Genomic DNA, 27,530 nt, shown 5'->3' on the forward strand with positions numbered 1-27,530 from the left:
ATCTACCCTTTCATCCATCCATTCACCCATCATCCATCCACCCACCTTTTCACACATCCATCCATCCATCATTCATCCATGTAACCTTTTATCCATCCATACATCCATCCTTCATCTATCCACCCTGTCATCCATCCATCCATTTACCCATCATTCATCCACCCACCTTTTCACTCATCCATCCATCCATTATTCATCCATGCAACCTTTTATCCATCCATCCATCCATCCATCCATCCTTCATCCATCCACCCTTTCATCCATTCATCCACCCACCTTTTCTGTGCCTCTCTCATGGGGAGAGCAGGGGGGTCAGTATCTCCCTGCGTCTTCTTCCTTCTTCTTCCTCTCTCATGGGAGGGTATCCCTGTGCCTCCCTGCTGGGGGCGAGGGCAGACAGGCTGTAACAACATCTCACCTGAAGAACAGACTCTCAGGCACATTTCTCCCACACAGGCGCCAGGGATGATGGTTTGTGCTTTGTGCTTTACAGGAGGGACCAGGCGCGCAACATCCATAGAACTCAAAGGGCTACAGCCTCCTCCTCCAGCCACCCTCCCCTGCCCCCCAGCTCTCCCCCCCCCCCCTCGTGTGTGTGAGCTGGGTTGAAACGCCTTCAGGGACACACAGAAAGCCGCACCCGAGTACTTCACAGGTCTTTAAAAGACCTTTTACTTGTTAATGAGGCTTTGCTGTTTTTCACCCCTCTGTGTGAATTAGGCCTCCGCCGTGAGCACCCTCAATCAGCTCGACGCCACTAAGGCAAAATGACAATCTGCGACCCCCTTCTCAGGACTCCACGATCCCCCTGGGGGTCGCGCCCCACAGATTGAAGACCCTGGTCTAAGGGCATTTCATAGTATAAGACCTTATGCAATCCTGGCATCTACCTTTAACTTTCATGCACCCATCACCTCACCCTGCTCCACACTGCTCATCTTCCCCACCTGCTTCTCCAGGTGACCCGCTTGCCTATACACATTAGGGGTCACTTCACTCTTACATGGGGGCCATAGAGCACCTTCGACACCCCTCAGTGCGGTGCCCCCTGGGACTCCTATAGTACAGACCCACCGAGGGGCAAGTAACCTGACGTGTACCCTGCCTGCCCCTCCACCTCCATGTCCTAGCTATAACTAATTGGTAGGTCTTCTTCCTTCCATAACTGAGCCTCTGGAGGAGGAATTTCTATTTGAGACCCTCTCTTCCACCCAGTACCCCCCATTCTCAGAGGTATACTGTTCCATACCCCAACATTGTTCAAGACCCTGTCCACGTTGCAGTCATTACACCCAGAGTGGTCAAGAAATACAAGACCGCCGCTGCTGAGGGAGCACAGGAAAGGGGCTATGAGATTGTGTCTGAGGGGAACAGATCTCCAACACTACTACCCGCTACGCATTAGATGCCACCGATACTGCTGCCAGGGGGGTTCACTTCAGTGACCTCTTACGCAGGCACGCCTTGTTCCATATGTCTGGCTTCAAGCTGGAGGTCCAGCAGAACCTGCTCAACCTGCCATTGGATGGCCAACATTTATTCAGCCATAGGTTGAACATATGCTAGAATTTTTTTTTTAAAGATACGGAGACCTCAAAGGCTATGGGTACCCTTCAAGCACCTGCTCATCGCTGCTCCTTTCATTGCACACCCTAATGTGGAGGCTCGAATGCCACCTCCCGGATACCTCCATGCCTTATCAGCGTTCACAGGCCCATCAATCCTCTCCCACAAAGGTCACTTTATTGGATCCTACAGAGGCAACAATTCAAAACGCATAGGTAAAGGTGGCTCCCCCAAGGACCTGCCACCACCACCAAACCTTGACTTGCCTCCCCTCACCCCTGATTACACAACACCTGTTGCAGGGTGCCTTCACAGGTTCTTTTCCACATGGTGGAATGTCAACTCAGACCAGTGTGTGTTGGATGTTATCCAACACGGTTATTGTCTGGAGCTCACTTCCACGCCTCCCACGATTCCACCTTGCAAACACAGACTCTCCCCAGAACTCCAAAGGCTACTCAGGGAAGAGGTCCAGGCGCTCTTTCTCATAGAGGTTATAGAACCTGCCCCACATCATCAACAGGGCATGGGAGTATACTCTGTACATCCTAATTACAAAAAAGTACTGTTCCCTCAGACTCATTTTGGACCTCAGGCCTCTAAACAAATACATACTCTCAGAACACTTCCCTTTGATGGCTACCCTTCAGGATGTAATTCTGCTTCTGCAACAAGGCGACTTCATGACCATTCTTAACCTGATGGACTCCTATTTCCACGTACCAGGACACCAGGTGCATCACTGTTATCTCAGGTTTGTGGTGAATAGAAAGCATTACTAGTTCAAAGTGTTAACTTTCGGGGTTATCACTGCACCCCGAGTGTTCACTAAGTGCCTTGCGGTGGTGGGCGCTCATCTGCACAGACAAGGCATCCATGTCTTCCCCTACCTGGAAGACTCGCTGATCAAGATTGCCACCCAATGCCACAAACACACACAAATCACGATAAACCTCTTAAATGAGTTAGGGTTTACCATTAACGTCGTGAAATCCCTTCTCCAACCCTTGCAGATCAAGGCCTATCTTTGACCAATTCTCAACTCAGAGGTTGGCATGGCCTATCCAAACCTTACCAGGATCCACTGCTTTCAGGCACTGATCTGATTTTCCAACCAGATTGCCAGGTATTGTTAGGACAGTCCTGCGCCTCCTCGACATGATGGCCTTCTGCATTTCCATAGTGCCCCATGCCAGGTTGCATATGTGTTCATTGCAAGAATGCTTAGCACAACAGGGGTCTCAATTGAAGGTCTATTGGGATGATCTAGTGTTGATTTACTCCTGCACTTGTCGCTCCCTGAAGTGGTAAAACACCAACAACCTGTTGCAAGGGGTGGCCTTTTCTTGAACTTGTTCTGCGGAGGAGCATTACAACAGACACCTCCCTTACAGGAATGGGTGCGTACTTAACAGAACCCGGTTGTCCAAGCCAATTGGATCCCAGACACCAGGGATTCCACATCATTTTCCTGGAACTCCTAGCCGTTCACCTAATGTTGAACGCTGCCCTACTTCACCTGCCAGGTAAGGTTTTTCTCATCTGGATGACAATATGACAGCCATGTGTTACCTTCAGAAACAGGGTGCCAGCTGATCTCCCCAGTTCTTGCAGCTAGCCCAGAGCATTTGGCAGTGGGCTCTACACCACAAAATACATCTACTGGCATAGTACCTTCTGGCAATGGACAACAACTTTGCTAAACTTTCTCAGAAATAATGTCAACAAGAGGGAACTCCTCCTAAAATTCCTCCTATATTATTTCCGGCGATCGGGCTTCCCAGAGATAGACCTCTGCACCACAGCAGAAAACGCCAAATGCCCAAACTTTGCCTTAAGGTTCCAACATCCACATTCCAATGGCAATACACTGTGGTTGATTTGGTCAGGGATATTTGCCTACGCTTTTCCATCTCTACCACTACTTCTAATTGCGATTCAGAGGCTTTGGCAGACATTTATTTATTTTTGCGATTTTTACAGCGCGCAAATACTCAGGGGTGTCTCGGCGCTTTGATGATCTAACTGAACAGGCAAGGCAATTATTGTGCAAACAGCCACGTTTTAAGTTGTTTTCTGAAGCTGAGCAGTGTAGGGCATGTCTTAATACTGAGGGGGAGTGAGTTCCACAGTTTGGCAGTGGCAACTGTGAAGCTTCTGTCACCCCAAGTGACCTTTTTTGTGCGTGGCACGTTGAGGAAGTGGGCTGATGAGGAACAACGTGTTCTAAATGCTTCTAAAGGTCTAAAGGCGTGTTTCAGGAACAGAGGACCAGAGTTGTTAATGGCCTTGTATGCTATGCAGAGGGCCTTGAACTTAATGCGGCACCTCACAGGAAGCCAGTGGAGTTTGCGAATGGAGTGGGAGATGGAATTGTGTTTAGGGATGTTAAGCAGAAGCCTGGCTGCGGCGTTCTGTACCAACTGACGTTTTTTGAGCACCTTTTCCTGGGTGTTGAGGAGTAGGGAGTTACAGTAGTCAGTTTTTGAAAATACCAGGGAAGTGATTAGGGTCTTTGCAGCTGAGGTTGGGATAAAGGGTAGGAGCTTTTTTATTTTCCTCAGGGTGAAGAAAGAGGCAGAGACAACATTATTAACATGATGGTTAAAAAGAAGCCGATCATCAAAGATGACTCCGAGGTTTCTCACTTTAGTGACCGGTGTGGGAGGAGTGCCTAAATCGTTTGGCCACCACTGAGGGGACCAACAGGGCTCAAGTTTACCAAAGGTCATGATCTCAGTCTTGTTGGAATTCAGTTTGAGACAGTTGGCCGCCATCCAGGAACTGATGGCCAACATTCCCTCTTGGAAATTGGCGGCCACCCTGTCTCCGTCCTGGTGTATTGAAAGGACTAACTGAGTGTCATCAGCATAGGTAGTGAGGCTGATGCCATGTTCCTTAATCACCCTCGCCAAGTCCGACACATAGATGTTAAAGAGGGTCGGACTTAGCGAGGAGCCCTGTGGTACACCGCAGGGAAGGGAGAGGGGAAGTGATAGAAAGGGTCCTAGTTTGTGATTGTGGGAACGGTTATGTAGGAATGAGGCGATGAGATCCTTAGCTTTATGTACCACACCCATGGCTGTGACACGGTCGATCAGGATGTTGTGGTCGACCGTGTCGAAGGCCGAGGATAAGTCCAACAACACCAGGACTGCCGCTCCTCCCTTGTCCATGGTGTGTCTTATCTCGTCCGCTGCCTTGATGAGTGCCGTCTCTGTTCCGTGGCCTTTCCTAAAGCCAAATTGTGTATCGTCCAGAAGGTTGTGGGTGTGAATGTAGTGTGATAATTGTTGGTTCATGAGGTTCTCAAAGATTTTAGCTGGGAAAGGTAGGCAGGCAATAGGTCTGTAACTAGCTGGATCAGTGGGGTCAAGGGAAGTTTTTTTTAAAAGGGGTCTGATCATTGCTTTTTTCCACACTGCTGGGTAGATACCTGTTTGGAACATGTTGTTGCATATGTTTGCTAAGGCTGGTGAGATTGCCTCCGGAATGAGGTTGAGGATGGAGGGAGGGCATGGGTCAAGTGGTGAGCCTGATTTGGTGGTTGTAATAAGATGGGAGATTTGTTCAAGTGTGACAGGATGGAAAAGTGGAAAAGATCGGGTGATGGAGGAAGGGGTGGAGACAGAAGTGTTTATCATGGGTATAGTTTGAGGGGTGAATGCAGAAAATATGGAGGTGACTTTGTCAGTAAAAAAGTCTGCCAGAGAATTGCAAAGTTCTTGTGAGGTGTTTTCAGGTGGTGCGGGAGGGTTGGCCAGATGGTTGACCACCTGAAAGAGCTTTCTGGTGGAATTTTCTGCTGATGTGATCTGGGTAACATAATAACTGCTTTTCTCAGTTGCTAGCTGCTGCTTGTATTTAGTAAGCGCGTTTTTGTATGTGATTTGGACAGTGGGGTTGTAATGTTTGCGCCAGTTTCTTTCTAAATTACTGCAGAATTGTCTCTGCAGGCGCAGGTTTTCGGAGAACCAAGGTGCTGACGGGGAGGTACGGTTTGGATAGGTTGTTTTCAGTGGTGCCTGATAATTTATTGCAGTATTAAGGTGCGTAAGATAGTTACTGGAGGATGTGACTGGATCAGTGTCAGAAGAGTCTAATGCAGTTACAAGAGTAGCCGCTAGTTCGGGAATATTGATGTTTCTCCAGTTCCTCGATGTGACTGGTGCCACGGATTTGGATGGAGGGACCGTGGGTGATTTAAAATTAATGTGGAACAGTACCGCTGAATGGTCGGTCCAGGTGAGGGGCAATTGTGAGGAGTAGGCAATGTCTGTGTTGTTGCTGAATATCCCGTCAAGGGTGTGCCCTGCAGTATGCATGGGTGCCACGACTAGTTGGATAAGTCCTGCGGCTGCCATGTCTTCCAGGAGAAAGGTGGTGTCGGTGTCAGTTTTGGCCTCTAGGTGGAAATGAAAGTCGCCTAGAATAGTGAAATTAGATTTCCCAGCAGCATTCTCTTAGAGGCTGTTGATGTTAGCTAGGAATTTGGGGCGAGAACCTGGAGGACGGTAGACTAGAATCCCTGTGAGTGACTGGTTGCCAGAGAGGGTGATCGTAAACGAGAGTGCTTCGCATTCCATGTTGGGGAGGGGGGAGGTACTAGTGCGGAGGTGTTCTCTGTATATGATGGCCAAGCCGCCTCCCTCTTTTTTGGGTCTGTCTAACAGATTGACACAGAAGCCAGGTGGAAGAGCCGCCGTGAAGTCAGGGTCAGCTGCCGCGTCTCCCCACGTCTCTGTGACAAACAGTATGTCCAGAGAGTGTGCTGAAATAAGTTCCAAAATGTCAAGATGGTGTTTTGGGAGGGAGAGTGCATTTATGAGAGCCGCCTGTAGTGGTTTACATACTCTTTGTTTGGGGGGGGGGGACGTGTGCAGAGTTAACAGATGGATGGTCCACAAATGTGTTCTGAAAGAAAGAATTGAGGGGGAGTGTGTGGTAGCAGTAGAGAGGGTCTGAGTATATGCAATTGCGCAGAGCTGTAGATATGGTGGGGAGAGGTTGGGCCAGGGGAGATGGCACGCGGCACGGCCCAGGCGCGGACGGGCGCAGACGGGCATGACTCTGGCGCGCTGACGGCGCGCCCGCTGCGCTTGACTGGGTGCATCGCCTTATGTACCGGAGGGGAGGCGGAGAGCTACACAGCTAACCTTGCAGGAGGTGGTGGCACACCGGAAGTGGAGGGGGGAGTCTTCCGGGTGTGGCGCTCGTTCCCTCCACACTGCCAAACTTTTGGTGGTGGAGAAGTAGAACACCCCTGGTACAATTAGGTGAGTGATACAGCGAATTAAATGGTGACACAATGAGGTTCAATACTAAGTGCAAATATCTTTTAAAATCAGATACAGTGATAACGATTAAAATACAGTGCGCTGCGCTTCTGTTGCTAGGAGCAAGCTACCGTCGGCAAACAGGAGCGAGACTGCTGTTAAAAAACACGCAACCTGAATTAATCTCAGGTGGTGGTCTCGATCGTGGCTGTGAGCACGCTGCTGCGCTCGTAAGTTTCAAATTCAATCTACCTGGCAGAAGCACCCTTCAGGTCTTATGTTCCCATCGGGAGGCGGAGAGCTACACAGCTAACCTTGCAGGAGGTGGTGGCACACCGGAAGTGGAGGGGGGAGTCTTCCGGGTGTGGCGCTCGTTCCCTCCACACTGCCAAACTTTTGGTGGTGGAGAAGTAGAACACGCCTGGTACAATTAGGTGAGTGATACAGCGAATTAAATGGTGACACAATGAGGTTCAATACTAAGTGCAAATATCTTTTAAAATCAGATACAGTGATAACGATTAAAATACAGTGAGCTGCGCTTCTGTTGCTAGGAGCAAGCTACCGTCGGCAAACAGTGCTGTTTAAAAACACACAACCTGAATTAATCTCAGGTGGTGGTCTCGATCGTGGCTGTGAGCACGCTGCTGCGCTCGTAAGTTTCAAATTCAATCCCTCATCCTGGTGGCTCCCACATGGGCCAGTCAGCTCTGGTTCAGGACTCTGCTCGAACTCTCTCTGGTTCAGCACAAGAAGCTCTCCAGCAGAACCATGGATAAATCAGGCACCCTGACTCCAGGTCTCTCAACCTTGCGAGCTGGCTTCTGAGATCCTGGAATTTGGGTACCTTAATCTTCCACTTGAATGCATGAGCATTCTCAAGGAAGCACATAGACCTACCACCCAAGTCAGTCATGCAGCCAAGTGGAAGAGGTCTGTGTACTACTGTCACTCAAAACATATTGACCCTTTAATGGCTACAGTACAAGATATTGACTGCTACCTGCTTCACGTGGTGCAGGTTTGCGGCCTGGCCTTCACCTCCATACGGGTACACCTGCCTGCTGTGGCTGTCTTTCTTCAGAACAAGCAACACATCTCTCTCTTCAGAATTCCAGTCATTAAGCCTTTCGTGGAGTATCTCAAGAGTGTCATTCTCCCTTGGGTTCCATCGTCCCTGGCATAGAACCTCAATATTGTACTGACCGTTTCATGGGTCCTCAGTTTGAGCCCCTCCACTTCTGCCCCCTTCAGTTCTTCTCTTGGAAGGTGACTTTTCGAGTTGCCATCACTTCACTCAGGTGTGTCAGTGAGCTATAGGCACTAACTAACCTTAGAAGAATCTTTCTTCCCAGTACATAGGAACGTGGTTGTCCTCTGCACTAACCCTAGCTTCCTCCCTAAGTTAATCTTCCAGTTCTATCTTAATCCATTGAACTCACTATATTCTTCCCACAACCTGGCTTAGTTGCACAACAGGCTCTCCATACTTTGGATGTGAAATGAGCCCTTGTGTACTACATTGACTGAACTAAACCATTTAGGAACACACAACAACTCTTTGTTGCTTCCCCCCAACCCTATAAAGGAAAGGTATTGTCCAAATCAAGCATTCCCGGATGGATCGTGAGATGCATCCAGACATGCTATGCTAAAGCTAAGAGGACTTTGCGCGTTCCTGCTAGCGCCCACTCAACAAGGGGGAAATCTCTTTGGAATTCCTGGGGAACATTCCAATAGCTGACACAGGTGAAGCAGCTTCCTGGTCCACACCACACACTTTTACAAAACGTTACTGAGTGGTTGTGCTAGCCTGCCAACAAGCCAGTGTTAGCCAGGCAATACTTCGTAAACTCTTTCAATCTACTGCAAAACCCACAGGCTAGCCACAACTTTTGGGAGGACTCTTTACAATCTATGCCCAGCATCTGTATCTAAAGCCACACATGCCTTGAATGGAAAATGTTACTTACCCTGTAGGCATCAGTTGGTGTGCATGTAGTGTTGGAGATTCACATGTGCCCACCCTCCTCCCTGGACACCTACGGCCTTTGTAGTTTCCTATACTATTGTTTTGCCCTCTTTTGCATGGACATCTCCCTATGCAACTCTTCACTTCACTTTCTGTCCTCACCTGCCTTGCGGGAAAATAATCTAATAATAGAGTTGGTGACCATGCGCATTACAAACAAGAGGAGGAGACTGTGTACCTCGTGACTTGAAAGATGTCTATGAAGATAAACAACTTGCACACATCCAGGCCCAACATTAGATGGCAGGAGTATGCACAGCATGTGAATTGACAGCACTACATGCAACGGACAGATGCTTACAGAGTAAGTAACATTTTACTTCTTCACAAATATTTGGTTGTCCACCAGAGACGGTCTAACTACATTTCTATAATTCAGTTGTAAGGTCCTTGAACATGACTCCAACATGGCACTATGGCCATGCTAAAATCTCTAATCATCATCATTGTGTGCCCCTCTGCAAAGTTCTCCTTTTTATAAATAGTCTTTCTGATAAATGCACTGTAATATGAATTGTAGATTGATAATGTGGGTACATTTGAGTAATGAGTCCTTGATCCTCTGGTATCGGCTTGCTGCCGTAGTAGTCGACCCCCGTTTTTTGTTCCTCACAATGTTTGGGGTCGTGTTTGTATTACAATGAAGCCCTATTTTCAGGGATTTGCCATGCATTTATAGTGCTGAATTTAGAAAGATCTGGATTATACAGCTTAATAATAAGTGTTTACTCGTACTTCAGGGTGCTACCAGATTTTTCCGAGTTATTGTTCAAAGAGATACTAGGTAAACTTTTGTCCATATAAATGTAAACTGTCTTTCACCTGAATAATGCTGAATCAGAGACGGGTACATGCTTTACTTCTTGATAACCTTCCTGAAGAATCTACGTAGTTCATTCTGTATTGGTACAGACATAAGTTAAATGCAGTTTTAATTATTCAGCATAATGAAATTGCCATGTGAATTATAAAACTAAGTATGCATGCTTGTAGAAAGCAACTTGTTCATGGTCATGCATTATCCTTTTGTCTGACATGTTTGGTATGACACACAGATGCTTCTTGTCTGTTCTTTATTAAACACAGTCAAGAGTTGTGGGGTCAGTGAACCACTGATCCCATCCTTGTATGCACACTATAGTTCCTCTATGAATCACAGAGGATTCAGAGACTTTAGGTGATGATTTCAATTTTAGGTTTATTCATAAACTTCTTTGGTTTAAATCACTGACATTCTTCGTTTGCACAATGCGATACAATCCTTATGTACATCCAATGCATTTCGGGGTTAATATACACCCCTTCATCAGGGAAAGGACACTGTAATCAAAAACATAGGCATCATAAATAATATCCCTATAGAGCGTATGCGCAACATAAGTAAAAGCATGAGTGAAAACATGACCTGTATCAAGGTGGGGATTGGCGCTAGTGGACAAGGTGATTGACGTTTATGGGGTTCACCTTAATGTAGCCCGAATGATCCCGTGTAAAAAATATTGCGTGCAAGGTCGGCGGAGCTCTGCTTACGTTTATCACTTAAATCATTTGCGCAAGGTCCTGTGAATCAAAGCGTAGGGAAAGGTGCATTAGTCATCGGTTTATGGTGCGCAGAGTTTAAAAGCGATAACGTGATTCCCGGTGCTTACAAGGTCAGACTAACCTGTGTATCGTTAGTGAGTTCCTCCGTTCGTGGACGCTGGTCCGGGCGGAAACGCCATTGACCGCGTTTCATATCATTAAAAGGACGCGATCACGTGTGCTGTCCGGAAGAGGACGGGAGTGTTCTCAAATGTTAAAGGGACAGTGTAGTATTATTATGGACTCGGGTGAAATCTAAAACCAGGTACGGGTGGGAGGTTAGTATTGTGGTAGTGAAACTATGTATGAGGTGAGTGGGTGTGGGGTGACTTAAACATATACATGCCAAAAACTCTAATGTTAAGTAGTAAATTAGTCGGGTCAAACAATCATGTGCATTATCAACCACAGTAAATTCAGGGTGTTCAAAAGGTAAATAAAATGAAAAACCCGACTAATTTACTCCTTAACATTAGAGTTTTTGGCATGTATATGTTTAAGTCACCCCACACCCACTCACCTCATACATAGTTTCACTACCACAATACTAACCTCCCACCCGTACCTGGTTTTAGATTTCACCCGAGTCCATAATAATACTACACTGTCCCTTTAACATTTGAGAACACTCCCGTCCTCTTCCGGACAGCACACGTGATCGCGTCCTTTTAATGATATGAAACGCGGTCAATGGCGTTTCCGCCCGGACCAGCGTCCACGAACGGAGGAACTCACTAACGATACACAGGTTAGTCTGACCTTGTAAGCACCGGGAATCACGTTATCGCTTTTAAACTCTGCGCACCATAAACCGATGACTAATGCACCTTTCCCTACGCTTTGATTCACAGGACCGTGCGCAAATGATTTAAGTGATACACGTAAGCAGAGCTCCGCCGACCTTGCACGCAATATTTTTTACACGGGATCATTCGGGCTACATTAAGGTGAACCCCATAAACGTCAATCACCTTGTCCACTAGCGCCAATCCCCACCTTGATACAGGTCATGTTTTCACTCATGCTTTTACTTATGTTGAGCATACGCTCTATAGGGATATTATTTATGATGCCTATGTTTTTGATTACAGTGTCCTTTCCCTGATGAAGGGGTGTATATTAACCCCGAAATGCATTGGATGTACATAAGGATTGTATCGCATTGTGCAAACGAAGAATGTCAGTGATTTAAACCAAAGAAGTTTATGAATAAACCTAAAATTGAAATCATCACCTAAAGTCTCTGAATCCTCTGTGATTCATAGAGGAACTATAGTGTGCATACAAGGATGGGATCAGTGGTTCACTGACCCCACAACTCTTGACTGTTACATTGGATGTCGAGGGACGCCTGACATCACTTGTATAGCACCTTAAAATTCAAGGGAAACCTTTTTTCAAAATCGCTGTGCGCCAGCCCTACCTACATTTCAGCTTTATTAAACACAACCAGTCCTGAAACATGCATTGTTTGACCCTCTGAAAAGGCTATTGTGTGTTCCATTTTTTTCCTGTGCAGGCAGTTGAATCTGGACAAAACAGAGGCAACTCGCTTATGAAGCGATCACCACAGACCCAAGCCATCATCGACCAGTCTGATATGTACACTCATGTACTTTCTGTGTTTACTGAAAAGGTATGTCACTTAATTAGAATAGAGGTATCTGTTTGCCTTGTTCACCTACGAAATTCTGATACTAGTCTTCTGTCTGGTGAATTTGCACCTGGCTTGAGCCTCCTCTGCAAAATCTACCGAAGGTTAGCTCTTACTCATCCATTGTTAGAAGAAATATACACTTTTTTGATTTTTTTCTTATTCTATGGTTGTAGCTCTGTCTTGAAACATGGTTTTAAATAAACTGTATGAATATTTACTGCTTCTATGGAGAAGATTGACTACCTTGAGCTTTAGTGTGAAGAAGTGTGATGGTTCAGGAAGGGAACTTGTCATTTTGAAGACGAGCTGTACCTTCTACTGAGCTCCAAGGTCCTGGACCTCAAACAGTGTCAGTCCTTGACTGGGGAATCCTCTGTCTACTGAGCAGAGCACAGACATAAGATCTCATGCAAGGGAAGGTCTTGAGGGCAGGAATGGTGAGAGGCACAATATAGTTGCCATTCTTCTGGTTATACTGAACTGTCATGTTGGCCATCTTTTGCTGAGGAAAGCCCTGGGTTTGAGGGCAGAAGAAAGGTATCCTCTAAAGCGGTAAATGCTGCTTCGTGGCTGTTGAATCTTCATTAGTCATAGTTGAGTAAGCACAAGAATGACAGTATTCATAATATGATTTCATACATCTATGACAGACACAAGCTAATGGGAAGGAACTTGAATTGGGGATTATTACTTTCTAGTTTTCATTGACTAACGTATATCCTTAAAAAGGATAAGTGTGGCCTTATCGAAAGTCATAAAACTGATATGAAAGCCTTTCTGTAAGGATGGCCTGTGTGGGAACAAACTGCTTTAGACTGGTGTGGTGCCCAACTGCTTTCCAAACCTGCAGGCATGAAGTAATGTGTGTGCTGGGAAAGAACAGTGGTCCCTCCAGCATGTAGCTGTACATGGTGCATGTAAACTAGCCATGTGTATCATGGCCACTGCTTCCAGCAAGAAGCACGCAATTAGCCAGATAGGCTGAAATGATTGGATTAGTTGTGATCGCCGAAATGTTAGTGCCCCCGTCCCAGAACCCATACTGGCCTCACTCCCCTGTCAGAGTTGCCTTTGATTTTTCTACTTATGCTAGGACTCCGAGAGCAGGCAGTTGAAGAAGGATCCTCACAAATCTCCTTGCTGGCTTTCTTCACAGTCCTATATACAGATGGAGACATCTTTGGAATCTATAAAATGTTCAGCAAAGTCATTTGTTTCCTTAAGCTCCACCCCCTTGCTTTTGTGAAGTCACAGTCAATCACTTTTATTTGAAACTAGTATTTTCTGGAAAATGTGAATTGTGTATTAAGCATTAGCTCAGGCAACATTTAAAACAATGAATAAAAAGGAAGCCTCTAACTTTTTAATGTAGAACCTGTATTTAAATACTATTAGAACCTAGGCACAAATGTATCTAAATGTATCCACACCCCTTAATTCTGCCTGTTCACCCTCAGATGAACCATAGTGCAATATTCAGAGTGCGTGACTCTTGAGCATCTAAAATTGTGCACCTCTATACACTGTTGTGTTTGAAGAATATTTGTAAGTACAATTCTTACTTCCCAACCAGAGATCAATGCAGACGATGGAAAGCTTAATCTATCACGATGTAATTAACACATTTGTACATCTGTGGACTTGACAAAATACAGTAGCTTACTTTCAGTCGTTATGTATTCACTTGTGCTGCAAGCAAATATTCGTAAATCTGTAATGAGGCTAACTACATTATTATTATTATTATTATTATTATTATTATTATTATTATTATTATTATTATTATTTTTTATAATTTTATATGGCATCATTCACCTAAGAGTTCTGTAGTGCTGAATTGTTCTATAGAGATGTAATGATTGACCAGATGCTAATATTTCAGTAAAAAGTCATGTTTTCAAAAGCCCATACATTACATTGCTCCCATCTGTGAAACCCTGAATAAAGGCTGTGTAATTAACCTGAAGTGTGTGTTGGTGTGCTGTGTGTTGAGCGAAGCGGGGCATCTTCCTTAGAACAACTGTATGTGGAATGCGAAGGATGGGATATTTGTATGGAAAATCAATCTATAAAATTAAATCTTCGTAATGAACAAATAGTCGTGCAGATTCTTCCTTTCCAAGTTCCTTTGCATGATGTTCCCTGAAACCGTGAAGTTGTCAGAAACCTATAAACACACAACAGGGAGAATGCACAATAGTGCAATAGTAGAGCTATTTAAGTATATAATTCAGGCTCCTATATCGTACACACACCAGTTCCTCCCTTATTTGTAAGTGTACAGAACAAATATTTTATTGTATTAATCACGATTATAATAAATAGTTATTCCACACACATCAGTGTGAATTATTAAAAAAAGGGTTAAAAAGGTACAATAGTTATTTGCAAGTGAGATGCAGAGTTGAGGTGCCTACGATTTATAGTTCTAAGATTGCTCAGTTTCATACCTACGGATATTCAAGAAATGTGGTAAATGTTACTTGTAAGGCAGAGTGACAAGCCTCTATATCTGTTGGCATATATAGGCAGCTTGCTGGTTCTCATCTTCCAGGGGCTAGAATTGAGCATGTGGGATGGTAAGAGGGTAATCAATGGTACTCTCTTTGTAACTGGCTACAGTAATAGTCAAAAGGTCATCTGACATCCTCTTTTTTGTCCTAGGAGTTGCCACACAAGTTTGTTTCAGCCGTTCTAATGGAGTACATTCGCTCTCTGAACCAGTTCCAGATTCCAGTTCAGGTAAGAATGCTGATCTCAAATTATTAGTAGCCTTCTAGCTTTTTTTTTTTGCACTGACTTTCTGTTTGAGAGAACAGTAAAACACTGCTTAACATTTTTGAGGAATCGAGGGAGGCACATACTATGTAGACGTTTTATGAAGTTTTGGGAGGAAATGGGAGGGGGTTGGAGAGTTTAAGCTTGACTGACTAGTTAGTATTTGCAATAACAGTCTAGATCTAAAACAGCTCCTACCCAGTTTGACAGTGATTTTTGATGAAACAAAACATGCCGCCGTTGGAAGACGCCTGCATTCTGCATTGCATCGCATGCCATCTGTGGAGGAGGAGCAAACACAAAACATCCCTCTCACAGACCTTTATTAACAAATGTCATTTGGATTTTCAGCATGGATTACCTAATTCTAATGGATGCTTCTAACCGCAGATTCCTTACCTTTAGAATATCCACAGGTACCAGACTGCATACAGAATATTTTAACAGCCGTGCTCCTGGGCGCGGATAGTTGGAGCCGTGTAGCTCTGCTTTGATTTTTTTTTTTCTGACCTGGAAGTGACGATGGAGCCACGCATAGATGCCACCCCTGTGTGTCAATGCCAGTTCCTTTTTTTCTGCACCTTTGTATGTGGATAGGGGCCTAGCATCTATCCTTTTTCTCATCCAGCGACAAGTTTGTTTCTTCAAAATTCATGTTTTCCGTTGTGCAAAGGAACATGCCCCCTCCTAAACCTACAGGGGTTAAGCCTTGTAGGGATTGTCACAAACAGATGTCTTTGACAGATCGCCACTAGATGTGTTACTGGTGTTTAGCTTGAGGCACACACTGCCATTTTTGTTAGAAGTGTGCCCTTATGAATCTAAAGGGGATCTGGAAACCTGAAGCCAATCTGTACTACACTAAAAGAAGTCTTGGAAGTCCCTGTCTTGTTCAAAGTGGAGGGTGCCGACTCATTCCCACTTTGGGCTGATCTTGTGACAGGTCATTGTTACTGTCTGAGTCTTCAGGTAAGTAGGAGAGAACACTTAATAAGGTCAAACAGGACCCATCCCAGTCTCACCACTCTCTCTGTGAGAAGTTGTGCGGGCGTCAAGGTGCCTCTGTCTTGCGGTATATTGCCCCCCACTGAGGAGCTGATTCTGCTGCTGATCCCGATGCACCCTGAATTTCTGGTGCCATTGGCGATGTGGCTATAGATGTAGGCTTTCAGAGAGGCCATCTTTTGCACCGTTCGGCTCCTTCAATGCACCTTTAGGCCCCAAAAATCTGTGGAGACCTCGTATCAAGTTGCTGCTTGCAGGTCTGCCCTCAGTGCCATATGTGCTTCTAAATCAGCACTGAAATCCACAGTGGTTCCTGTGGCATCCATGGTGCCCACAGACCCCGGTCCTATAACTCTATCTGACTGAGTCTGTTATGATTCGCAATGTACCCCCATATAGGTCCGGGTAGTCGCCTAACCTTTTACCTACATTTACCCTGCCATTGTACTACATAACGGTTTTTGGTGCTGACCTTTTACCTACTTAGGTGCATAAATATCATGTGGATTTCCTCAAAAAGTAGCCTAATTTATTATGCATGAGGATTCTTAGGATCACAGCAGGATTACCATCTTCTGAATAATACCTGTGTATAAGGTTCATCACTATCGTCATCCTGGACAGACACGACACAGCAAGGTAGAACCCCTGAGGGTACCTTTTGGGTATATAAGCACCATCTCTGCCAGGGTGGGCAGAGGAGAAAGACAAGATATGCTGAGGATCCTGCATGCAGACACTCTAGCACACAGTGGTCTGACATCCCTCGTGGGGTGTCCAACTCGAGACCAAGACGGGGATGCTTCATTCTCTCACATCAGGTAATGGGGTTGGTTTTATCGTAGGGGGATTCTTGGCGATACACCTACATACATGCTAGGTACATTTAAGTGCATCTAGTTAGGGTTAGCATCGTAGGAGTACGCATTATTACTGTCATGTATTTATATGGCAGCATATATCCATTGTTTTAGCACTATGGTGGAATTCTACCGTCTATTTACTCTATTAGTGCTTATAACCATGTGCATCCGTTTCTGTCTTGTGGTTGTTGCAGCACACGTATTTTACACTAGAATGACGCTGGTTCAATAAATGCTTATTGAAAACGTCCCCATCGTTTATTCTGTGTGTCTCTCTGAGACAAAGTGAGCATGAGTGACTGAGCCAAAAGTACTATACTGTTTCTACGATCCCTGAGAGGACAGTGTTGCAATGTCCGATAGTTACCAGAACCTATTCTCTCCCTGGTAAGAGGGGTTCATAGTGGCACTGTGAGCTAGTTTGGTTTACAGGCGAACATATCCTATGGGGGTGTTCGGAATCAGTTTGGACACCAGTCCCACAGTTTATGTTGTCTATATGCGCAGATCCTATATAGATTTATAGGAACTACACTACAAGTCGAATTTGTTTGCCACCGACTGAGGTTGTGTCCCAACACACCCGGCCCATTTCAGTCAATCTCAGCCAGAACCATCCCTCGGAACAACAATTGAGTGCACCACCAACTTTTAAGTTTAGACTCTGATCAGAGCTAACCAAACCCTTTTATTGGACATGCCATTTAATGGGTCTCATCTGTTTGGTGTGAAGGTCGATTCAGCATTCGAATGCTTTAAAGGAAGCAGGACCACAGTGCATTCCTTAGGCCTTTCCATCCCTGCGAGAAAGCACCCTCAACAGCTTCATCCCATTAGCATCTATTCCAGAGGATTGACGAATTGCCAATGCTGACCCCCCACCACCCCAATGGGTATCCAGTTCTTTTGTAGTTGGTGGTCAAGCAGATGACGTCCAGTTCCTCAGAAGCAACACACTTCCCAGTCCCCACCCCTTCAGCAATATCCTTTACGTTGCTTTAGTTTGCCATTAGTGGGTCACAACCAACCTGTGGGAGGCGGGATCAGGTATTTTCTCTACATTTGGAGGAAGGCTAACACCTGACAGATGGGTTATGCATATCATTAAACAGGCTACACCCTACAATTCCTTTTAGACCTGCCAAACATCCTGTTCGCATCAGAGCATCTTTCATAGGAGCTCCTGGTCATCTCGCTCTAAGACTTGCAGGCACTTTTAGTCAAAGTCCCCGTAGAGAAGGTCCCAGCTCCGGAAATAGGGATCGGCTGTTACTCCCGCTATTTCTTCATGCTGAATTAGAATGGAAACCTTCATCCTATTTTAGATCACCATCCTCTGAACGCCTTCTTGTAGGAGGACAAATTTAATATGCACATGTTGGCACGTTTCTGTCTGCCCTTTGATCCAGGCATCTGGATGATGACTAGGGCCTGCCGGATGTCTACTTTTATACACCCATCTTGCAATCCCACAGATGCTACTTACGGTTCAGGGTGGGCCAGGAGCATTTTCGATATTCTGTGTTCTCCTCCGGTCTTTCCAGTGCCCCTTGGGTGTTCACAAAAGTGATGGCAGTGGTTGCAGCACACCTTCGGAGGTTGTGGACTCCAGTCTTTCCCTACCACGATGACTGGCAGTTTAAATGCGGACTCACCACATTCGCTCATAAACCACTTCCAGACACCGCCAAATCTCCTGACATCGCTGGAGTTTACTGTGAATGTGTGGCCTTCAGTCCACCACAAATCTAAGACATTGGGGCTATAATCCTAGCGTTTCAGTCTCGGGTCTCAGTGAGAGTGGTTCTGAGGCTTCTGGGCATCTTGGCCTCAAGCGTCCTGATTATCAACTATGCTAGTTGGAAGATGCGAACTCTGGACGGAGCCTGAAGTCTCAGTGGGCCCAGCACCAGGAGAACCTATCAAATTCCATCCAGGTTTCAGATGAGACTGCTTAAGATATCTATGGTGAGTCGACCACTATTGGGCGGACTGCAGACCGCGCTCTCTCTGGCCCACCCAGAGCAGAGAGTGGTGACAGATGCGTTACTGCTGGGATGGGAGATGGCCATCTGGGAGAGTTGATCAACAGAGATCACTGGTCTCCAGCTGAGGCCCTTCTTCACAACAGTCTGTTGGGGTTGTGGGCCAAGCAGCTGGCACCAAAAGCCTTCCTAATGTCTATGAAAGGGAGGCTGGTTCCGTTTCTCGTGGACACCACCACATGGGACTGCAACAAGAAAGACTGGGTGGGGTCCTGAGTCCTATGCCAGGAGTCATTTCGTCTGTGAAGCTGGCTAGAGCACCATCTCCCTGGTTGTGAACCACTCGATGGGATTATTGAATGCAAGGGTGGACAACCGTAGTCTGCGTGGCCTGGCAGGTGATAGGAATTTAGTGATACCCTGAGGTCAAGTCAAGTCAAGTCAAAGAATTTATATAGCGCACTACATACCCAGAGGGTCTCAAGGCGCTAGGGGAGGGGAGAAGGATTACTTGTCAAATATCCACGTTTTAAGTTGCTTTCTGAATGCTAGGTGGTTCTGGGTAAGGCGAAGGTAAGTGGGGAGTGAGTTCCATGTTTTAGATGCCAGGTATGAGAAGGATCTTCCTCCCATGGTGGTCTTGTTGATTCGAGGTACGGTGGCGAGGGCTTGGCTGGAAGAACGTAGTTGGCGGGAGGGGGTGTAGAAGCAAAGCAAAAGGTAGAACCCTGGCTAGATTGTATTATTTCCTAAAAAAACCTTTGTAATACCACAGTGCAATCTTAATTTGGTTCTCACTTTCATCATGTACACTCCATTCAAACCAATGTACAGCTGCCCGGATTCTGCTTTCCATTTGAGTGAACTTTTAGCTCTTACATAGCAGCTGCCCTACACTACCGTTTTTCCAGATAGAGTGGTGTTGAAGACCAGGACAGCTTTTTTTTTTAACCAAAAGTTGTGACTGCTTTTCACTTTGGGCAATCCATTGTTCGCACATCCTCCTTTGACTCACCCCTCGAAAGAGATGAGGTGGCTCATTGTTGGTTGAACCCCAAAAGAGCTTTAAGGTTTTACTTTGTCTCACCAAAGACCAATGATCAGCTCTTTGTGGGCTCTATGGAGTAAAGTAGGGCAAGGCAGTGCAGAAATGTCTATTGAGGAGGATAGTCCTGTGCATAAAGATCTGTTATGCCCTGACCAAGAAGTAGCCTCTGGAGAGATTATGGGCCGACTCTTCCTGGGTCAAGGCTGCTACCATTGTGCTGGCACACGAAGTACCTATTATTGACATATTTCAGGCCACCATGCGGGAGTCTGTAAAGCTGTTCATGAGGCACTACAGCTTTGATAGCCAGGGATGATGGGATGGGCTTTTGGCCTGTTAAGTCTTTCAGGACCTTTTGATCTGAGCCATTCCACATGCCCACCACCTTGGGAACTACTGCTTTGGTATCTATTTTAAAGTGAGGAATGTGCGGTTAGAAGTATTCCTAAGAAGAACAAGTTACTAGGGTTCGATAATACTTTGGTGGCTACTTCAACCAACAGCTGTTTCCTCACTGTCCTCCCGCCTCCCGTTTCTGTAGACTGGTCTCTTTCCATGGAGAAACGCCCCTATGTAGGAATCTGCACACTTGTACCTCTGATTATTGTTGTACTGTACATCCAAGGGTGCGAACAAACTCAAGAAAAAAACTGAAGTCGAAGTGGAGGGTTTGTGATTATATGAGGTTCCATTGTCACTTCTGGGAGGAGCAAAGTCAACGCAGAGCTGTACAGCACCACCTACCGGCCGGCGGGAGTATTACTGTTAAAATCTTCCTCATCCAACTTGGGGAGGTTCCAAAGGTGAGGAATCTGCACTTAGATAAAGTATCCACCAGAAAGGCACCTTGCTGCTCTGCGTAAAAGGAAGAGGGCAGTGTTGCACCATATTTAACTTTATATGGCACATTTCTGTCCTCTTCTTGCACTGGCGCACAATGTTTCTGCCTTGTACCACGCAGACACCCTTTCACCTTGGTGCAATGGTATCTGTCTTGTATGCAGGATTGTTTTTCTGCAGCAAAAAAAGACACCTTCCTGCACAAAAAAAATCCTCAGACTTTCCACTTTTTACATGTGAGGCAGAATGTAGTAGGAAAAAGTGAATCTTCTTTGGAGACATGTCATGGGGCTTCCACTGGTCTAGCTGGGAAGTAATTGTTTGGCTCCTGCTCTTGGCAGTCTTAGTATCTCCAAACTCCTCTAAGCAAGTGGCTGAATGCCAAACTCTGGCTCAACCGGCCAGACCTTCTCTTAATAGGGCAGAAATGAAGGGGGCATAGAAGGTGCATTACCCTTACCACCTAAAATGGAGAAAGCCAAGATTTCCGTCTCTGATGCTTTGGAATCCCTCTTTGGAATCCAGTTGGTAAGCTATGCTGATGACACTCAGCTAGTGGTCTCCTTAAATCAGGTTGAACCCCTTCCGACTAATCTTTGCAGCTGCCTGGAGGCGGTTGCGAAGTGGATGGATGCGTCCCATCTGAAGTTGAATGGGGGGAAAACTGAGCTGATGCTACTTGGAAAAAAAGCCACTTTTAATAACTCAACCCTGTGGCCCTCCTGCATGGGGCTCGGGCCCACTCCAAAATCCGAGATAAAAAGCCTCGGCTTCTAGCTTGATACGGAATTGTCTTTTGACACCCAGGCAAGAAAGACAGTGTCTACCTGTTTTGGCCTACTGAAGACAATCTGTAAAATTCTTCCCCAGTTACCCGAAACCGCCAAGAAAACCATAGTCAAGTCCCTTATTCTATCAAGGCTGGACTATGGGAATGCGCTCTATCTAGGAGCCCCCACCTCAGTCACCCGACAACTCCAGATTGCCCAGAACTCCGCAGCAAGGTTACTTACTGGTACCAGCCGCCGTGCATCAGCTGCACCTTCGTTAAGGACCCTGCATTGGCTTCCAATAAAGGAGCGGGTCCACTTCAAGACCCTTTGTCTGGTCCGTAAAACTCTCTATGGGAAGGGCCCTCCCATTCTAAATGACATGGTCAGACCATATAAACCATCCAGGGATCTTCGTTCAAACCAGCAAAACCTTCTAATAATCCCCAGGACCAACAGGGCCCGAACAGGGGGCCGTCTCTTTTCGCGAAATGCGGCCAAGTTGTGGAATGCTCTTCCTTTACCACTCCGTCAAGAACCCAACCTGCTCGCATTTCGCAAAAAGTTAAAAACAGCACTGTTCCCTAAGATATAGATAAGCTGGTCCTTTGTACTTAGGTTTCTGATGTCTATTTTCCTCTGTTTAATATCAAGCGCTGGGATGCTTCCGAGTAGCCATGCGCTATAGAAAAACCTTTACAATTACAAATACAATGCTTGGTTTTCTCTACTCATGTTTGCAAAGCTCATTTAAGTAATAAGGGGAAAACCAGATATGAAGAAGGGCTAAGCCTAAATTAATTCCTTGAGTAGTCAGCCCAAATCAATCTCTTTTCTATTTCTAAGAAGTCTAAAAACTTGAAGGTTCAGTGAACTGGAAGTGACTTTCTTTCAGTGTGCCTCTTCAGTATGCCAACTTTGTGGGTTTGTGGATTCAAATTGTCGCATTTCTTTTCAGCAGCACAAAACACGGGTCGGGGCAAATGCTAACTCACTTGTTCCTAAGTGATCCAGTCCACAGATTTACGATGGAGTGCCTGTAGGCAGTCAGTCTACTATGGTTCAGATAAAAATGGCTTGTACCCTATTATATTTTGCTGCCACAAACATTTGGTAGTGTCATGGTGGCAATAGTCACCCATGTTAAAGGGAATATCATTCGAGAGGACCCCCAGGCCTTCACTAAAGTCTAGCATACTGATCATGTGTCAAGAAACTTGCGGCATGGTTTCCTTCTCAAGGAAACATAACAGGTTAAACAGAACAGCAAGTGATGAGCAGTAAATCACAAGAAAGCTGCTCCTCAGTCCTATGATTAGCCAGCGATCCAGCCAGAAAGACTGTGGTCCTACCAACCTAAGGACAAACCTATTTTTTCTTTCTACTTGAGCTATCTTATGTGTCAAGATATTCTTATGTGCCTAAAGAGGCCCACCAAGCTCCACTGTGTTCCATTATCCTCCTGCACAAGTGCTACCTACCAGTAGTTCAGCAGCCTACAAAAGATGCATGTTGCAAATTACCAGAGTTGTTACAGTGGAAGAGAAACAAGAGTATGGAGATACAGAAGAGGATGTGAAGGAGGATGGTGAAGATCAGAGAGAAGACTGACTCTAAAGGGACTTGACTGGTAACATCCTAAACAGCTATTAGTGATAGTGAGTCAGACCCTGCACCAGGACCTCTCTTCTGGATGACAGTTAAATTTCACTTTATTTGTATTGCTTCAAAATATACAGTTTACCCGAGGTCACTATAGAAAAGTTGTGGTTCTCCTTCAACTAAGGACAGAATCCGAAGTTCCATTAGATGTATTAATTTTCTTGACCATTTCTGGGAAGAAGAAACATTGCACCAGGCTGCCGCTCACCAAGTGGAGCGAAGAAAGTCCACAAAGTCTACTCTTTTGCAAAAGTGCTGCAGGATCATGAAGTTGGATATAAATAGAAAAAGAGAGAATGCTTTTGCAAGCACATTAGTGAAACTGGGCAATCCAACTGCCATTTTGTTATGGTGCAACAGACCGTTATGTCACAACAAATCTCCTTTTCTTGAAAATTACCTGAAGACTGTAAAACCTCAGACAAATCTACCATCCTGGCAAACACTCCCTTCTCCCGATTTCAGACATTTGTCCAGTGGAATTGCGATGCGGTGTGAATAGCTATGAATGCGTTGTTGGGACCAGAAATAGTGACACATACAGAGTATGCCATTCTACAGACACAGCCTGTTCGAGAAATGTAAATGGTTTGCTTCAATCTTTAAGGACTGACACGGTCAGAGCAAGATCTGTTTGGACTCTACAAGGTTTCACCCCATACTCAACGACAGGAAGCAACCCTCTGGACCACGGAACAATTATGAATGTGAGAGACCCACTTTTTGTCATTACAGACGAGATCCCATGCTTCAACCAATGCTATATGGCCAATGTATCAAACCTCAGAGTCAACAGGGAGCCCACACAAAACAAACATTTAGAGAAGACTGCTCAAATGGGAGGTACAGTAAGCCAGAAGAGCAAGACTGCCAACAGGGATCCTACTTGCACAGTAAAGAGCTGTAGTGGGTAGGGCTCAGGGGCATCTCCCAACCCAGCTGAACATTTTGTCCAACAGCTGAGTGGTTGATGTCATAAGCTATAGAGTTTGTATTAAATTTGTTGAGAACAATCTAACCAAACTCCTGAAGAAGGAACATCACCCACATCTGAGTTCACTTTGATAGAAATTCTCAAACTAATATTAAAAAATACTGTGGAGGTGAACACATAAAGAAGCAAGGGCTTTTATTCAGTATTATTTTTGTTGAAGAAAATGACAACAGGCAGTCTCCTCCCCCCATCCCGGAACTCCGGAAACTAAACCAATTCCTCAGCAAAGATGAATATTTAATGGCTCCCCCCACAAGGCCCATGATAAGCCATTAACACATGCTAATCCATTAACAAAAAAGACTTTCAAGTGCCCATAGACTTGAAGGACTCCTATTTTCAAATATCCACACACCGCGGGCACACAAAACACTCGTGGTCCATGGTACATGGACAAAACTAACAGTAAAACACACTACAATTCAGCCAAAACCCTTGCATCTTCAGCAGATCTGGTGGTCACTTACCTTCACCAGAAAAGGGTATGTATCACCCTTACCTGGATTGACTTACTGTTGAAACAACATTATAACCTTTTGTGAACAAAGCAAAGGGACTGCACTAAAATGTTATACTCTGACTACAGGTTGAGCCTAGCTTGGAGATATTCATTAAAGGCTGGAGAATTACCACCGGACCTACTTAAAGCTACTAATGTGGCACATGGGGATCCTAAAGCTTACCCCGGCTTGGAAGAAATCCGGGAACTCTGGGCATCTCAGTGAGACATCCTGCTTAACTAGAGACACAACTGATTAGCCCCTGGGGGACATAGAACTTGAGTGTCCTCCCAGCTGTCGCATGATGGAAGCACCCTAGTGGCAGAGGCGTAGTATCTCTTCAGGGCGTAATCCGGGCCCCAAGCATCAAGATGGAGGAGCTATCCAGGGGCACGAACAGAAGGTGGACCAAATCCCTAGCTTTAGGAGAATTGCAGACAATATGGCAGGTCCCAGATGCATGGGGGGTGGGGTTGCGGGTGCCATCTTGTGGAGTTTATGGGCAGCTTGCAGGGTGGTCACTAGCAGAACCAACTAATGTTACATCAGTGGCAGAAGGAACAAGGCAGCCTACAGCACAGGCAAGTAAGGTAGGTTACCTGTTTTTGGAGGGCATGGAGCAGAGAACACACACTGCCAGAGAGACGGGCTAGAGATGCTCAGATGTCGGACTGATGCATTCGCCCCCCCACACCATCACCACCCCTATGATGAGGCGCATGCCAGTAACTGGAGAATAATTTCAGAGGGCCCTGGAATTAGATCAAAGCAGGCGGACCTCTCTATGGGGCTTTAAATGCTGGTAATATTCACCAGTTGTTTGCCAGGCAGGGGCAAAGGAAACTAGTAAGAAAGCACACAGGTGTGGGCTCAGCACAGCTAAAGCCCGAGAGTAGAGTCTTGTATTGACTTGGGTAAAGACACACTGAAGAAAACTGGAATTTAGAGATGTAGTGCCTCTTGCAGCTTGGACATCTGGAAGAAATTTGAACAGATAAAGTGAGTGGCTTAACAAATACTTGCATTTTAGGTGCAACAATAGGCTAAGCCCACACTCTAATCCAGCTTTATTTTCCTGTGATTCCTTAAACATTTGGTTCAACCCAGAGTGTAGGTTATCTGGCGCTTCTGACCAATATCTAATAGGCTACACAAAAATGGCACTCTGTGATCCAGGGCCTCTTGAGAGAAAGTATTGCTTCACAAGGACAGATTTCTGGGGAACAGAGGCAAGCCTCCATTAACGATATTTGGTACCAACCAGCAGCAAAAAATTGATCAATCTTTTGGAGGAGCAGAAGCGCAGCCTATTTGGGCTTTTTTTACTCATAATCACAAATATTTGTACACACACTCTCACAGACACTCTCACATTCACACAACCTCTCCTGTGTTGACTGTGTCCTGGTAACCCACTCACTTCTCAGGTTAATGACATATATTTTACCACTTGGCTCCCTTCCTCTCCCGTTAGGTGCTGCTTTTTCTTTGGCCGCGTTACTCCTGCGGTTGAGCCCAACCGCTGACAATTTCAACAAGTTTCCCCAGTCCTGGGGAGGTATGGCGTCGCAAAAAATGGAATAATTCGCTTGTTATGGTGGACGTATTATATTTGTTCCATCAATCCAGGGGGAAACAAAAACAACCAACGCGTTTCGACAGCGTCCGCTGTCTTGATCACGGTCAGTTTGTGCTCAATGCTCACAGATTTTAAAGGAAAAAGACCAAACAATAATGGTTACACACCTGTGGGTGTGTTCATGACGTTTTACAGATCACATGGTATATCTTACAAGTAGTTGGAATTCTGGGAGTTGTAGTTTCACATATAGTTAATCAAAGAAATGCTTTTTAAACAAATTGGTTTGTATTCAAATAACTGTGCAGTGAAAACCATTTGTAAGGTGATCTAAAGTGTCTCAAATTATTGTCCGCTTTTTAAACTAAGAAATACTGCCCTCCAGTGGGCGAAACAACAACAAATACTGCCCTCCAGTGGGCAATTTAGAACTTGTTCCTAGCTAGGTTGGGAACAGTGTTCATGTGAGCAAGTCAAAAGGTGAGAAAAGGTGAGGGAAGTGAAAACTTAACGGGAACAATGATATTATATTTTAAAATTTGAATTATGGCAAGCAGGATTGCCATAGTTCAAATTTTGAAAGTAAGAATGAGGAAAAAAGGAGGGGGCTTTCATTATTTGGAGAAAAAAAATGATGAGAACCAATGAAAAGTGTTATTTTCAAGTCACATCACCCGATGCGCTTACGTTACGCGCTCCGGCGCGCTTACATTACGTGCTACGGGCCGCGCCGGGGAGCGCTTCCGGGAGCGTTTACGCAGTGCGTCATAAGACGCATCACGCGGCTACGCGATACGTCACGCTTACGCGACGCGTCACGATGTTGTTTTCGATCGCGACATTGGCGCTAACGGGACGCTTCCCGGTTCGCGCACCGGGGCTCTTCAAAATACTACGCTTTCCGGGGCGCTCACCGGGGCGCGCACCGGGAGCGCTCCAAGACAAAAATTTTTTTTTAAAAATTGTAAGGACTGGTAGCCCTATGTGCGTTTGCTATGTCTCAAGATATATGCTCCAGTTGTTTTTAAGAAAATTAACTTTAAAAAAATATATATTTGCCTACTTTGGGCTTTATATATGTTAGAGCCCAAATGTAGCCCAATGTAGCCCAAAGATGGCCACCAGAGACAAAAAATACAAATGTAGCCCAAATATCAGCCAGATGTAGCGCAACTATAGCCCAATGATGGTATGTACCAGAGTGTTCTAAAGAACAACTAGAGCGCTAACAGTCTTACTTATAAAGTGAGACTTTTAGTTAGGAATTAGCATTAAAAAAACCTTTGAAAGTCACTGAAAAAACCATAGGTTTCACACCAGTTATAGTTAGGAATTAGCATTTAAAAAACCTATTAAATTCACTGAAAAAACCATAGGTTTCACATCAGTTATAG

General features: G+C 45.4%; 1 protein-coding gene across 1 annotated transcript in view; it reads left to right on the plus strand.

The window, feature by feature from the left end:
* RMC1 (regulator of MON1-CCZ1) overlaps positions 1-27,530 on the plus strand; it is a 319,509-nt gene that overhangs the window by 195,660 nt on the left and 96,319 nt on the right. Inside the window, exons 15-16 of the mRNA XM_086965645.1 lie at positions 11,975-12,091; positions 14,777-14,854. Coding sequence (XP_086821771.1) covers positions 11,975-12,091; positions 14,777-14,854 — 195 coding nt within the window. The remainder of the gene's footprint in view (positions 1-11,974; positions 12,092-14,776; positions 14,855-27,530) is intronic.

The sequence above is a fragment of the Lissotriton vulgaris genome, chromosome 4_1, assembly GCF_964263255.1.
Source record: "Lissotriton vulgaris chromosome 4_1, aLisVul1.2, whole genome shotgun sequence".
In the NCBI taxonomy this organism is placed as follows: domain Eukaryota; kingdom Metazoa; phylum Chordata; class Amphibia; order Caudata; family Salamandridae; genus Lissotriton; species Lissotriton vulgaris.